Here is a 14,775-nt window from a genome sequence, read left to right on the forward strand (position 1 = left end):
GAAACTGACACAATGCAAAAATAATGCTTTTGATAATACTAACACAGACACTTTTTGACGTGCTAGCACATTGCTAACTTCGCTAGCTTAATTACATTACGACAGTATATACAAATATGCATGAAAGCACTCTTTCAGACATCACACATAGGACGGTTTAGTAAGTATGAATAGTCTTAGGTATATTGTAATGAATGAAGAAGACCGAACAACACTCCAGTTGCAAGGAGAGAAAAAAAAGCACTAACGACAAATGGAAATAGACTGCAATACCTGCAGTGAGCGAAATCATTCAAAAGGTGGCGTGATAGCACAAACAATAAAACACCCTGTCAGTGTTTTTGCTTGTTTTTTTTAATTATTATTTCAGTGGAGAAAAATCCATAAATGAGCTGCTCCGTTTTATAAGCCAAAGGGTTGGAAAAAAGTAGAGACCTATATTCCAGAATTTACAGTAGTTGGTTGATATTGTAAAGTTTGACACTCAACTACCTCAAGCCCTTACAAACTGGTTTAATCAAAAACCAATACAGTTCTTGCTCTGACACACACACACACACACACACACACACACACACACACACACACACACACACACACACACACACACACAGTCCCTAAGGATTGGTTAAAAGAACCTGTATTGATTTGACTCTTAACCCTTGTGTGGTGTTCATATTGTTGTTACTCAGCCGGTGTTTGTGGGTCTGATGCACCCGTTGCATTTTGTGGCTTTTAATGCCTCACAATCAAACACTTTTATGTTAAAATACTGAACAGATGTTTACCTTATCCCAAAAAACATCTGTAATGAAGTGCTTCGAGAGGCTGGTAAAGGAATACATTGTCTCCAGACTTCCCCCCACATTCGACCCATACCAGTCTGCTTATCGCCCTAACCGCTCCACAGAGGACGCCATCTCCTCTGCACTCCACCTGAGCTTAGAACATCTGGAAGGAAAAGACACACACGTACGGATGTTGTTTCTGGACTTCAGCTCGGCATTTAACACCGCCATCCCGCAGCACTTGGTGAGCAAACTGGCCCCCCTTGGATTCAGTACCCCCCTATGCAACTGGCTGCTTGACTTCCTCACAGACAGACCCCAATCTGTGAGAGTGGGCAACAACACCTCCAGTGCCATCTCCCTGAGCACCGACTCCCCCCAGGGCTGCGTCCTGAGTCCGCTGCTGTTCACGTTGATGACCCATGACTGCTGCGCCAGGTCCACTACTAACCACATTGTGAAGTATGCGGACGACACAACAGTAGTGGGCCTCATCCGTGACAACAATGACATGAACGACAGGGAGGAGGTGAAACATCTGGTTGACTGGTGCAGAACCAACAACCTGGTCCTGAACGTCGACAAGACCAAGGAGATCATCGTTGACTTCAGGAAGCACCAGTCCAGCCACACTCCACTCTTCATCAAAGGCACAGCGGTGGAGATGGTAAGCAGCACCAAGTTCCTGGGGGTGCAGATAATTGACAATATGACCTGGTCCCTACACACCGTAGCTCTTGTAAAAAGAGCTCAGCAGCGCATACACTTTTTGCGTCGGATGAAAAGAGCACAGCTCCCTCCCCCCATTCTCCCCATATTCTTTAGAGGCACTATAGAGAGCCTACTGACCAACTGCATCCCCACTGGACTGGAGCCTGCAATGCCTCAGACTGGAAGTCTCTCCAGAGAGTGGTGAGGATGGTGGAAAAGATCATCAGGACTCCTCTTCCTCCTATCCAGGAGATCGCAAAAAGCCGCTGCCTGACCAGGGCTCAGAAAATCTGCAGAGACTCCTCCTACCCCCACCAAGGTGTCAGAGTTTGTAGGTGCCGAACCTCAAGATGCAGAGAAGGCGGAAGGCATTGTGTGGAAAAACAAGATTTAATGTTTATAAAATAAAGGAAAAAACACAAACCAGGAACTAGGAACAGGAAACAGGATGCCAGGGAAACAAGAACTGGAAGACGAGGAACAAAAAGACAGCAGACTACAAACAGCTACAGAATATAGCTTACCGCTACCGCATCCAGCTACACTGACAACGACAAGTAGAAATGACAATGATCCAGCACTGACTGGAGGGGAAGGCAGGTTTAAATAGCAGCTGGCTGATTGACACCAGGTGTGGCCAGGTGCCAATCAGCCACAGCTGAGGGGACACAGCACTCAGGGAGACAAGTAGGAAATAAAGACAAAATAAAAGTGCTGGACAGAAAACTAAGACAAACGCAGAGAAAAAACTAAAACAGTCAAACTGTCAGGGACAAGCCTGACACAAGGACTGTTTTCACTGCTGGACTCTAGAAAGAGGTCCGCAGCCTCCGTAGCAGAACCTCCAGGTTCTGTAACAGCTTCTTCCCTCAGGCCGTAAGACTCTTGAACGCTTCATAATAATCCCCTCATGTCCCCCCCAAAATGGATTAACTTGCTGGAATATAAAGACAATATAACATACATCCATAAACGTAGGTGCATATGCAAAAGTGCAATATATTTATCTGTACAATAATCTATTTATTTATATCTGCACCTTATTGCTTTTTTATCCTGCACTACCATGAGCTAATGCAACAAAATTTCGTTCTTATCTATACTGTAAGTTCAAATTTGAATGACAATAAAAAGTAAGTCCAAATCTAAGTCTAAGACCCACAAATACTGGCTGAATAACAACAATATGAACGTTGCATGGAAATTTCTCTGCCAGTTTCTGCATCCCACAGGGATTCTTCTTTTGTGTTTCTGCACCTGCGGTTCCCACACAAGGTTGCAACATTGTTTGTCAACACTGTCTGCTCTCATTTTCTCGCACATTTGACCCTCTGATGTTCTGTGTACCTACACTATGTCCTCCCCCTGTCTAGGCCTGCTCTGTCTGTGTGTGTATGTATGTGTGTGTGTGTGTGTGTGTGTGTGTGTGTGTGTGTGTGTGTGTGTGTGTGTGTGTGTGTGTGTGTGTGTGTGTGTGTGTGTGTGTGTGTGTGGTACACAGAACATCGATTTCCACACTTCTTTTTTTTTTTTTTTTTTTTTTTTGTGTCCTGTCCAGCTTCTCAGGCAAATCATATAGTTGATGTAGATGCCCATGTCAGCTGTTCAGATTTACTTTACAAAAGAGAAGTGTAGGATACTTCTCTTGTTGCCTTATTTGTATTTGACTTTATTAAATGTATTTATATTATCATTTAGTGCAGCCGGGCCGGAGCAGGAGGGGATAGAAAGAGAAAAAAAAAGAAGACAGAGGGGGAAATTGTGGGGACAAGAGGGGGATTAGACAGAGAGACAAAAACAACAACAGCAAACAACAACAACAACAACAATAGAGCAACATCAGCAAATATGACATGTACAAATATGATGGTAAAAGTAATAGCAAATAAGCAGTTAGCGAAAAATAAAAAATAATACAGAAATGACAATGAGCATTATTACACTATAAATGGATCAATATAAATACCAATAGAAATAGCGCTATTGATAATGAACAATACCAATAATTTACCTTTATTATCAACAATACAGTTGTTTAAATGCAACAATACATATATGTAATGATAACTTGAGATACAAAAGAATGCAGAAAAATGGAGGGGGAGAAAGAGAAGCAACCTACATTAACCTTGTAGATTGTTATAGTCACAATAGGTTAAGCTTTGTCAGTGTGCCATGTGTTACACCCAGTTTACCCTAGGGCAACAACGTTAATATATGTTTGATGAAACGTGATTATGTGCATGAGTGTAAGTATGCATATGTACTTGTATATGTACAGAATGTGTATATGTGATTGTACAATGAATGTATATGTACAGAATGTGTATATGTGTTTGTACAGTGAATGTATATGTACAGTATGTGTATGTGTATGTTTGTATATTGAATGTGCGTGTGGATGTACGAACATTAGGTAGGTAAATATGTACTGTATTTGTGTATGTATGTGGGAGCGTAGGTACCTATGTACGTATGTGAGCATATGTGAATTTGCATGTACAATACATTCGACTCCCAGAGTGCGTGGGAGCCAGAGCACGGCCCCATCACCCCCGAGAGCCCAACCCACAAACAGGAGGCGTGGTGCCCAGGGAACCAGGGACCACCGCCCCCACGCAGTCAAGCCGGCCAGCGACAGGAACCCCAGAGCCCGACCCACCGTACCGCCCACAAGGGCCAGCAGCAGGCCGCAGACAGACGCACCCGGCAGAGGACAGGGCACGAGAAAAGCAGGGGACAGCCAGACCCCAAGCCAGCGAGAGACCACACCCCACACGGGCAGAAAGGCGAAACGCCCCGCCCGAGGGACCCAGAGACTCCCCGCAACCGGACGGGAAGACCGCCCCCGCCCCACTGGCAACCGGGCCCCCACGAGCCCACCCCCCACCCCCGGAGAGCGCGGCGAGGCCATCCCCCGGCCACCCCACCCAAATCGGCCGCCGCAGGACCACCCAGGCACAGGGCCACGGGAACCACCCACCCCACCCGCAGGGACCCCAACGATGGAGATGGAACAACCAGCAACCGCCCCGCCGAGCCCCCCCCCGAGGGAGGGGAAAAATTAAAAAATAATATTAATAAAATATATTAAAAAATAAATAAATAAATAAATAAATTAATTAATTATTTTTAAAAAAGAATTAAAAGAAGATCACAGACATGCTGACAAACAAGGTCACTACCCCAGCAACTGGCCGACTCGCAGCACCCCGGAATACCTTGCAGCACCAAGCTACCACAATAGACGCAGGGACTAGGCCCAACAGGCCCCAACCAAGACGGGCACCCGGAAGGGATGGACAGCGGGACCCAGGAGCTCCAGACACGCAGTTCGGATGCAGTAGCCTGAGGCGTCGACCCCCGTCTGACAGGCAGGCCCAGAGCGTACCCCCAGAAATATACATACATACATACATATATACATACACATACACACATACATGTATACATACCCACACATACACATATATACATATACATACACATATGTACACATACACATATATATATATACATACATACATACACACACATATACATACATATACACAGTTCGTCAGCCCCGACAGCCATCACGCGCGCGCGCTGCCACCAGTCACAACATCAGCCACACCCCTGCACCAGACCCAGCAGCCACGGGCGCCCACACCACAAACAAACGGCAGCAGAAACAGCAGCCGCAATAACCCCAGACAGCCAGCACCAGCCAATCAAATCAAAGCGATCAAAAAAAAACTGAGACCAGCAACCACACGCCACCAGGACCACGGAGACCAGCCGGCGCCAGCCCGCCAGTCAGCCCGAATGCCAACACGCAAACAAGAGACACCAACAACCCCCCCAACCAAAAGGCCCCCCACCCCAACCCAAACCCGCACAAACACACCACCGCCCAAACAACCGAGACACAGCATCCAGACCAGACACGGGGGCTGCGCCGCCACCACATCAAGTCACCAACAGAGACCCCACAGCGCAAGGTCGGGCCACACGGGCACGGACCCCACCCAACAGGAAGTGAGACCCGCGCGACGCCACACACAAATAAATAATAAGATTTAAAAAAATAAAAATAAAAATAAAATAAAATTTCAAAAATAAAATAAAATAAAAATAAGTAAATAATAAAAATAAAAATAATAAATACATTAAAAATAAAAAATATATATAACAATAATAAATGAATAAAAGCCTGGCAGGCCACCAGACCGCAGTCCCCGCCGGCCGACGAGGCAATGAGGGGTGCGCCGAACCCCAAACCCCCCATGCATGTGTACAAGGCCCCCAGAGTGTCTACTGTGTAGTTAAAATTAGGAGGTCAGCCGTTACAGCCGACCTCCAGTCCCTATTGATGTGTGTACTGTAGCGTGAGTGAGATATGTATGCTTGTGAGAACTAATAATGCGATTAAAATTGGGGGACATCAAGGTCATGGTGGGTCCCAACCAAGCCAAGCCCCCCAAATCCTAAGTGTCTAATATGCAGCTAAGATTGAGGGATGGACGAGCAGGGGACAAGACAGGAGGACTGGAGCCCCATTGGAGGCATCCTCAACCCCCCGCCATGCCTCCCCGCAGGACAATCCCCAAAGTCCTATATATGTGTGATTGTGTGCGCTATAAGTAGGAGGAGTAGAGGGCCCGGACATCCCCCCAGTCCACGCGACCGACAACCAGGAACTACGGCCAGGAGGCCGCCACCCCCCGCCACAGCCCGTGACCCACACCAGACCACTTTAACGTGACACCACGTGAGCCCTCCCCCCGCCAAACAAAGCCAGCCCCCGCCCGCCCCAACCCAACCCTGCAGAGCCCATACCGGCAACCAAACGCAGAAAAACCGCACAGCCCCCACGCCCAATGCAAACACCGCATCCCGGCCATCCACACAGCAACGTGCCCATACGAGTCCCGGCCAGGGGAAGGAGCCCCCCAACGGGGGAAGAAGCCAATGCATCCCGTCCGCCCGCCAGCCCCCAAACCAGCCGGCAAGCCAACGCCAGCCAGCCCCACAACCCCACAAGCGCACAGACACCAGCCACAGTCCCCCAACCACTCCAACCCAACACAGCGATGCCAACCGCTGGTATCACCGCAGCAACCATCACCACCACCGCCCGTCCGCAGCGTAAACACCCGCGGCCGCCGAAACAAAAACAAAAAAGCGACCGACCCTGTAAACCACAACAACGCACAACCCCGGCTACCACCGAGGCCACCAACCCACCTACCCCAACTCATCCACAGCCAGGCCAATTGAGCCACCGGACATCCACACCCATGCACACACCTACACATTCATATACACATACATACACACATACATATATGCATATACATATACATACACATACACACATATACACACGCATGCATATACATATAAACATACACATCCACACATATATACACACATTAATACACCCACACACATATACATAAGCCCACATATACACTAGCACATACATACACAACACACACAAAAAATAAATAAAATAAAATAAAATTAAAAATAAAATTAAAAAAATTAAAAAAAATAGAAAGAAAATAAAAAAAATAGAAAGAAAATAAAAATAAACCCTTTAAATAAAATAAAATAAATAAAAATAAACAAGAGGCCTGGTCGCCAACAGTGCCCAACGCCACCAAACCCTGCAGCCCTTCCCGCACGTCCAGGCCCCCCCCGCCCACCACCCACCAGGCATCCCATCCGGCAAAAAGCCATAAGGGCCCAGCCCTGCGCCCACAGCCGGCATGCCACGGCACCTCAGCAGACCCGGCGCCGCGATCAGCAATGCACACCGGGGCAGCGACACATACATATGTACCTACATACATACACACAGATTTCACCATACATATATACAAACGTACACACACCCACATACACGCGTACCCATATATAATTTAACAGAATAAGTTAAATATATTAAATAGATTAAAAATAATAATAATAATAAATAAATAATAATAATAATAATAATAATAATATATATATATATATATATATATATATATATATATATATACATATACATATATACATACACACATACATATACATATACACATACATACACATACATACATACATACATACATACATATATACATACATACATATACATATATACACATACACATACATACATATATATATATATATACATATAAAATAAATTAAAATAAATAAATAAAATTAATAAAAAAAATAAGGGCAGAGTAAAACACAGGAGGGGGACTCCCGCAGGGCAGTCGGGCAGCACCGCCGGGGCCCCAACAAGGGAGGCAAGCAGTCCCCCCAACCCGGCACCAGGCAGGCCCGCACAGCCGCAGCGCAGGGCGACCCCGGGCAGACCCCGCCCCGCGCCCCAGGGGAAGGAGGAAGCCCACGGACACCCGGAGCCAGAGGGGCACGAGCCGACCCCCGCCCGACAGCGGCAAGACCCCAGCCCCACGGGCGCAACCCCCCGCCCAACCACCCACGGGAGGGACAGCCCCCCCAACCAACCCAAGGCGGCCGCCCACAGCCCCACCCGCACCCCAACACCCGCCCAGGCACCTCCACCCACCCCCAGCCACCAGACCACCCACGGATCGGCCCGCCAGGCCGGAACCAGGAAACACACCCCAGGCCCACCCAACCCCGCGGCACACGGCCCACCCGGCACCCAGGACCCCCCACCCACGGAGCAAGACCCCCGGGACAGAGCCCCAGCACCGGCCCCCAAGGGAGTCAGGTCAGAAAATTAATTAGCGGTGCCCAAAGAGATCGGAATTCTGTCAGTTGTTGGTTTGATTCAGCAGACATTCTTTCCATAACTACATAATCTAATAAAATGTTTTTGTAAAGGTTTATACATAAATTATTTTTTGATTTCCAATTTATGAGAATAGTTTTCTTGGCGATGCCTAACGCATTTATAAGGAGGTATGTTTTGTTTATACCAAGATCAGTTGCGGAGAGATCACCCAACAGGCAGAGTGCGGGGGAGATGGGAATAGGAATCTCTAACGCTAATGATAGGTTCTCGCACACTCCAAGCCAAAAGTTACTCACGGGAGCACAGGACCACATTGAATGCAAGTAATTATCTATCTTATTATCTGAGCAGTGTACACAGATGTTAGAGTCAGCTAAACCCATTTTATACATTCTTAGACCGGTGTAATGTATTCTGTAAAGTATTTTGAGCTGAATCAGTCGTACATTTGGATTCTTAATCAAACGAGTAGTATTGAGGCATATTTGTTTCCAGAATTCTGGGTCACAGCTTGTTGATAACTTGTTGATACGTCTGAGTGCCATTTAGAAGTTGGAATACTTATTGTGTTATCTATTTTTGATAAGAGAGCATATAATTTGGATAAAGCTTTGGGGGCAGATGTTTTGAAGAATTTAACGGTCGTAGGATTACTTTCCCATTTTGTTTTGTTGAATCTTGCGCTGTTAACAGATTTGATTTGTATATATTCTAGAAATTTATTAGGATTGATTACATATTGTGTTATTAAACTTTTAAAAGAGATAAAACTGTTTGCATTGATGATATCCCCAAGGCATCCGACTCCCTTATCATACCATGTTGGAAAGTTCAATGGCTTCTTGTTTAAAAGAAAATCAGGATTATTCCAAATAGGCGTAAATTGGCATGGAGTGAGCGGGGACCCAGTTATTTTCAAAAACTCCCACCAAGCTGTTAAGGTAGTGCGTATATTAATACTTTTAAAGCAGTTGTGTTTTCGGAGAATTTGGCTAATAAAGGGCAAGTTAGAAATTGGGATCTCCTGGCTAAGTGATTGTTCAATCTCTAACCATAAACTATCTAATAAAGTGGGATTGATCCATTTTAATATATATTGTAGTTTATTTGCAAGGAAATAATAGGAAAAGTTTGGGAGTTCTAGACCCCCATGTTCTTTGGGTTTTTGTAAAGTTTTAAGGCTGATTCGTGCTGGTTTACTCTTCCAAAGAAACTGATTGATGTGTGAGTCTAGTGACTTAAACCAGATTTGAGAAGGTTTGGTTGGAATCATTGAAAATAGATAATTAACCCTAGGCAAGACCATCATTTTCACGGTAGAAACCCTTCCCATAAGTGAGAAGTGTTTTCCAACGCGCCAGATCATCCTCAATCGATTTTAAGATTGGGGAGTAATTCAAGCGATTCAGATCTGACAATGTGGAGGAAATATTGATTCCCAGGTATTTAATGTTCCCTTTATGCAGTGGAATCGATGAGGTGCTCTGAAAGTCAAAATTAATTGGTAACACAGTAGATTTGGACCAGTTGATGGAGTAATCTGAAATAGAACTGAATTTATTGATAAGTGAGATTGTATCTTGAAGAGAAGAATGTGGATTTTGTAAGAAAAGTAATACATCATCAGCATAAAGGCTTATTTTATGATGAACGGTTGCGGTATGGATGCCTTTAATATTTGCATGCTGTCGAATAGCGGTTGCAAGAGGTTCAATAAATATAGCAAACAGTGACGGAGAAAGTGGACACCCTTGCCTTGTGCCCCTCATAAGATTAAACCTTGGAGATATTTGGCTGTTCGTTCTAACCGAAGCTGTAGGAAAACTATATAGGACCTTAATCCATTCTATAAATGAGTCTCCAAATCCAAATTTCTGTAGAGTAGCTAGAAGAAAATTCCAGTTCACTCTATCAAATGCTTTTTCAGCATCTAATGAAACAACAGCTGTTTTTAGATTATGAATAACAGAATAGTCTATCACATTGAGTAGACGGCGAACATTGTTGGACGATTGTCTCTCTTTGATGAAACCTGTTTGATCAGGATGTACTATATATGGAGTGATTTTTTCTAATCTTTGAGCTAATACTTTGCAGATAATTTTAAGATCAGCATTTATCAGGGAGATTGGCCGGTAACTGGATGGAAGTGTTGGGTCTTTATCAGGTTTTAGCAAGAGACTGATCGTGGCAGAGTTCATATTTGGAGGAAGGAATGAGTTTTCTTTAATCTCTAAAACCATTTTCGTAAATATCGGAGCTAGCAGTGACCAGAATGTTTTGTAGAACTCCACAGGGAACCCATCAGGCCCTGGTGCTTTATTGTTTGGCATCTGTTGAAGAGCATCGTGTAGTTCGCCTACAGAAATAGCAAGATCTAAATTTGATACCTGCCTTGTATTCAATTTAGGTAAGTCTATACCATTGAGAAATGTCTCAATGTCTGAAAGAGATGGGTCAATCTGGGGTGTATACAAGTTTCTGTAAAAGTCTCTAAAGATGGAGTTAATTTCCTCAGGAACGTGTGTAATGTTCCCAGCTGAATCCTTGATGGATGGTATAGAGTTTTTTTCTTTGTTTAATTTTAGTTGGTTAGCCAAATATTTGCTTGGTTTATTGTCATGTTCAAATTTTTCTAAGCGTAACCTCTGGAGCAGGAATTGACTTTTCTTATCAATTATTTCTCTTAAATCTAATTTGAGTTTTCTCAGTTTGTTCAGAGTGTGATCATGTTGTGAATTCGCATAAGCTAATTCTAATATTTTTATTTCATTTTCAAGTTCCTGCTCTAGTAAACGTTCCTTTTTTTTCTTGTATGATGAATAAGAAATAATTTTTCCTCGCATAACTACTTTTGCCGTCTCCCAGAGAACGCACGCCGTGATTTCTGGTTGATCATTAAAGTCTAAAAAATCTGTCCATTCTTTCTCAAAATAGTTTAGGAAGTCTGGGTCCTTTAGTAATGATGTATTAAGTCTCCATTGTTTGATAGGTGCAGTGATAGTAATTTCCACACTTCTATTAGCCCCGGGTCCAGTGGACCCGGACATCTTACATGCAATAGAAATGTGTAGGTGGGGGGGTGTATGGTGTGTGGTCATTAAATATGTATTCTGATATATGTTCTTCACAGAAAATGAGCCAAAGCCAGTGAGTCTCAGTTTGAAAAATTAATTAATTGTAAAATTTTTATTTTAATAAAAATCTTAAACGGGTCCCACAGACCCGAACACCACACAAGGGTTAAACTAATCTGGTATTTTGCTGACTCAAAATCAATAGAGTTTGACATCCATAAAATTGGCAAGACAATGCAATGTGACCGACTACGTGTTTTTCAAGCAACATGGATGAGAGTTTATTGATAGAAATATGTAATCCATGTTTGTTCACCTTTATCCAGATCCTCACCATCTTTTCCTGCATGTGTCAACGTAGACGCAGTCCAAAAAACAGATATACTGATAGCCCATTTGGCCGGGAGGTGGTTGCTGAGTAAGGTTTGCAGCGTGTTTAGCGCTAAATGGGAATAAATAAAAACAAGTGCAAAAAGCAGAGCGAGAACACAAAAGTGCTCGCACAAAGAACACATTTGGGTTGGGGTGTTCCAGCAGGTTCAGGTTGGGGATAAACGTGCTGTGCTGTGACAATGGACATCTGTCACGCTCATAACACTGTAATCGCTGTGAATCTCCAATCACAACACATGACGTTCCACAATGTGACCCAATCGCTCTCCGCCATTACGGATCACGTCGTCGTGGCGGTCAGGAATGATGACAGCCGGTCCAACGGTGAAATGAGTCGTGAGGACGATTCAATGGAGATGAAATTGGTCGGAATCCAACTCGGACTGATGGTGCGTTCAAGGTCGCACACTGTCGCACACGCAATTAAATGCTTTTTGGACGGCGTGGCGCAGTGGGAGAGTGGCCGTGCGCGACCCGAGGGTCTCTGGTTCAATCCCCACCTAGTACCAACCTCGTCATGTCCGTTGTGTCCTGAGCAAGACACTTCACCCTTGCTCCTGATGGGTGCTGGTTAGCGCCTTGCATGGCAGCTCCCTCCATCAGTGTGTGAATGTGTGTGTGAATGGGTAAATGTGGAAGTAGTGTCAAAGCGCTTTGAGTACCTTGAAGGTAGAAAAGCGCTATACAAGTACAACCCATTTAACCCATTTATTTTGTGTCTCTGGTTTGGTGCTCAGATTCAACCAAGAAGCTGAAAGACGTGCTGCACGAGTTCCACGGCGATGGTGTGCTGGCTAAGTACAATCCTCAAGAGGTATGTTAGACTGATACTCTGTTGGGAAAGTAATCCCTTACACTTTTTGTCATACAGTGGGTGTGGATGCATTTGTTTGCCTCATTCCTGTGAGAATCCTGTGTGTGACTTAAGCATTAAAGTACCAGTAGAGTGGAAACACAAGATGTCTCTATATTGAAGCTATTACCATATATATCTGATTTATGACACCAAAAGACTTCCAAAGTTTGCAAATAAATAGATATGATCAAAATAGTATTAATCTCACTGATATTCCCGAGCCATTTTGAGAGTTAATGAATTGTGACGTGGAAGTAGCAACCACAGATCCCTTCCCCATCAACAACAATGCTAATCAAGCAGACTTTGAGAGCCAACAACAATTAATTTGGGGAAAATTTTGATCCAGAACCTTATATTTTTGATCCCAAACACAAAGAGGATGAGCAATGAGTTTTAGAAGCCAAGCTAAGCGCATGCAGCATTATTGTGACATGATAGCATTAGAAGCATTGTTAAGTGCTAAACATAAAAACTCACCATATTAAACCTTAATAAAACAAACACTTACTGTAATAATTCCACTCTCGTTGGGATGCCGACCGACGGGACGCTCACATAATCCCGTTTTAAATGAAGAATCAATCACAATCCTCCCTAAGGGTTGAAAAAAAGTTGCCACAACGAGCGCCTTTTTGTGTCTTTTTCGGCATCTTGCGGACGTGAAAGTGAACCAAGCCACATTTGTCCACTAGCAGGTGAGAGATGCATAAATTATAATCTAGAATTTACTTTTAGCAAGTTTGAGACGAAGCAGAAGCAGCAGTCTGCTAAGTGTGTCAACAATAGCAGTGTACGCTAGCATTAGGTCACTGCTAACAATGCGCCGCTAAAATAGGCCGTCTGTGTTAGCACTTATAATAACAATATCAGTCATATTTGGTTAATTTTCAGGTCATTACATGTAAATGGAGTGCTGTTGGCACTTTCTGGATGTTTTTTAGAGAGAGTATAATGAGCGCAATAGAGGACCCTCCATCTGTTGACTCAATTGTTAGCTATTTATTTACGATTTGGAATACATAAAAAATGTGTTTTTGTCTTACATAAGGATTGTGAATGACAAACAACACATCTCTTTCCAATTTTTGCGTATTTCCAGTGTGACTGATCTGATACCATGGTCAGAGTGCAGAAGTGTTACTATAGTGACATAGAATCTCCGGAAATAGCCGAAGATATTCGTTGCGGAATATTCAAAATGGCTGACTGAATTTGTGGCATTTTGTAATGTTTAGATGTTATTTTCACATACTTTGTGGATTGTAAATGCATTTGGATATGGTTTAAAAGATACAATGAAACACAATGAAGCGTATGAAGTCAACTTGTTTTTCCACTCTACTGGTACTTTCAGGAGTGGCCTTATCCATAACCAGAGGTGGGTAGAGTAGCCAGAAATTGTACTCAAGTAAGAGTACTGTTACTTTAGAGATTTATTACTCAAGTAAAAGTAAGGAGTAGTCACCCAAATATTTACTTGAGTAAAAGTAAAAAGTATGTTGTGAAAAAACTACTCAAGTACTGAGTAACTGATGAGTAACATACACACACATATCATATATATATATGTATATATATATATATATATATATATATACACACATATATATATATATATATATATATATATATATATATATATATATATATATATATACACACACTAGAGATGCGTGGTTTGCGGGCACAACCGCGGAGTCCGCGGATTATCCGCGGATCGGGCGGATGAAATTTAAAAAAATTAGATTTTATCCGCGGGTCGGGTCGGGTCGGGTCGGGCGTTTGAAATAAAAAAAATTAGATTTTAAATAGGTTCAGGCGGGTGGCAGTTAAACCAATTCGGAAATATATATACATAGTTAAATGTTGTTACCTACATACGAAAAACGAGCAGACACCTGCTGCATATGCCACAACAGAAGAAAAAAAAAAAAGAGATGGACACTTTTACGGAGCGGAGAAGGCCCCGACGCCTCGCCGGGGTCCGGGACCGAGGCCCCTTCCTCCGAGAGGGCCCCACCGGGAGCCGTAGCTGAGGCGATCCGCGAGAAGGGCCCGACGCACGTCCAGGGTCACCACCGCACCGACACCCCGCCTCGTCCGCCTTCGCCGCGGCCGGCGTCACGCGCAGCAGGTAAGCAGCTTACCTGCCCGCCACCCCCGTGGCCGGGGGCTCGTAAC

General features: G+C 44.0%; 1 protein-coding gene across 3 annotated transcripts in view; it reads left to right on the top strand.

Annotated features, from left to right (window-relative positions):
• The window catches only part of dgkb (diacylglycerol kinase, beta), a 266,844-nt gene that overhangs the window by 66,071 nt on the left and 185,998 nt on the right, over nucleotides 1-14,775 (top strand). For 2 of the 3 annotated variants that reach the window (XM_061956152.1, XM_061956165.1), the window contains one exon: nucleotides 12,473-12,549. In XM_061956152.1, the coding sequence (XP_061812136.1) occupies nucleotides 12,473-12,549 (77 nt within the window). Of the gene's footprint in view, nucleotides 1-11,705; nucleotides 12,125-12,472; nucleotides 12,550-14,775 lie in introns of those variants that run through there. The other variant, XM_061956159.1, reaches the window with a different exon arrangement.

This window comes from Nerophis lumbriciformis, linkage group LG04 (genome assembly GCF_033978685.3).
Source record: "Nerophis lumbriciformis linkage group LG04, RoL_Nlum_v2.1, whole genome shotgun sequence".
NCBI classification, from domain to species: Eukaryota; Metazoa; Chordata; class Actinopteri; order Syngnathiformes; family Syngnathidae; genus Nerophis; species Nerophis lumbriciformis.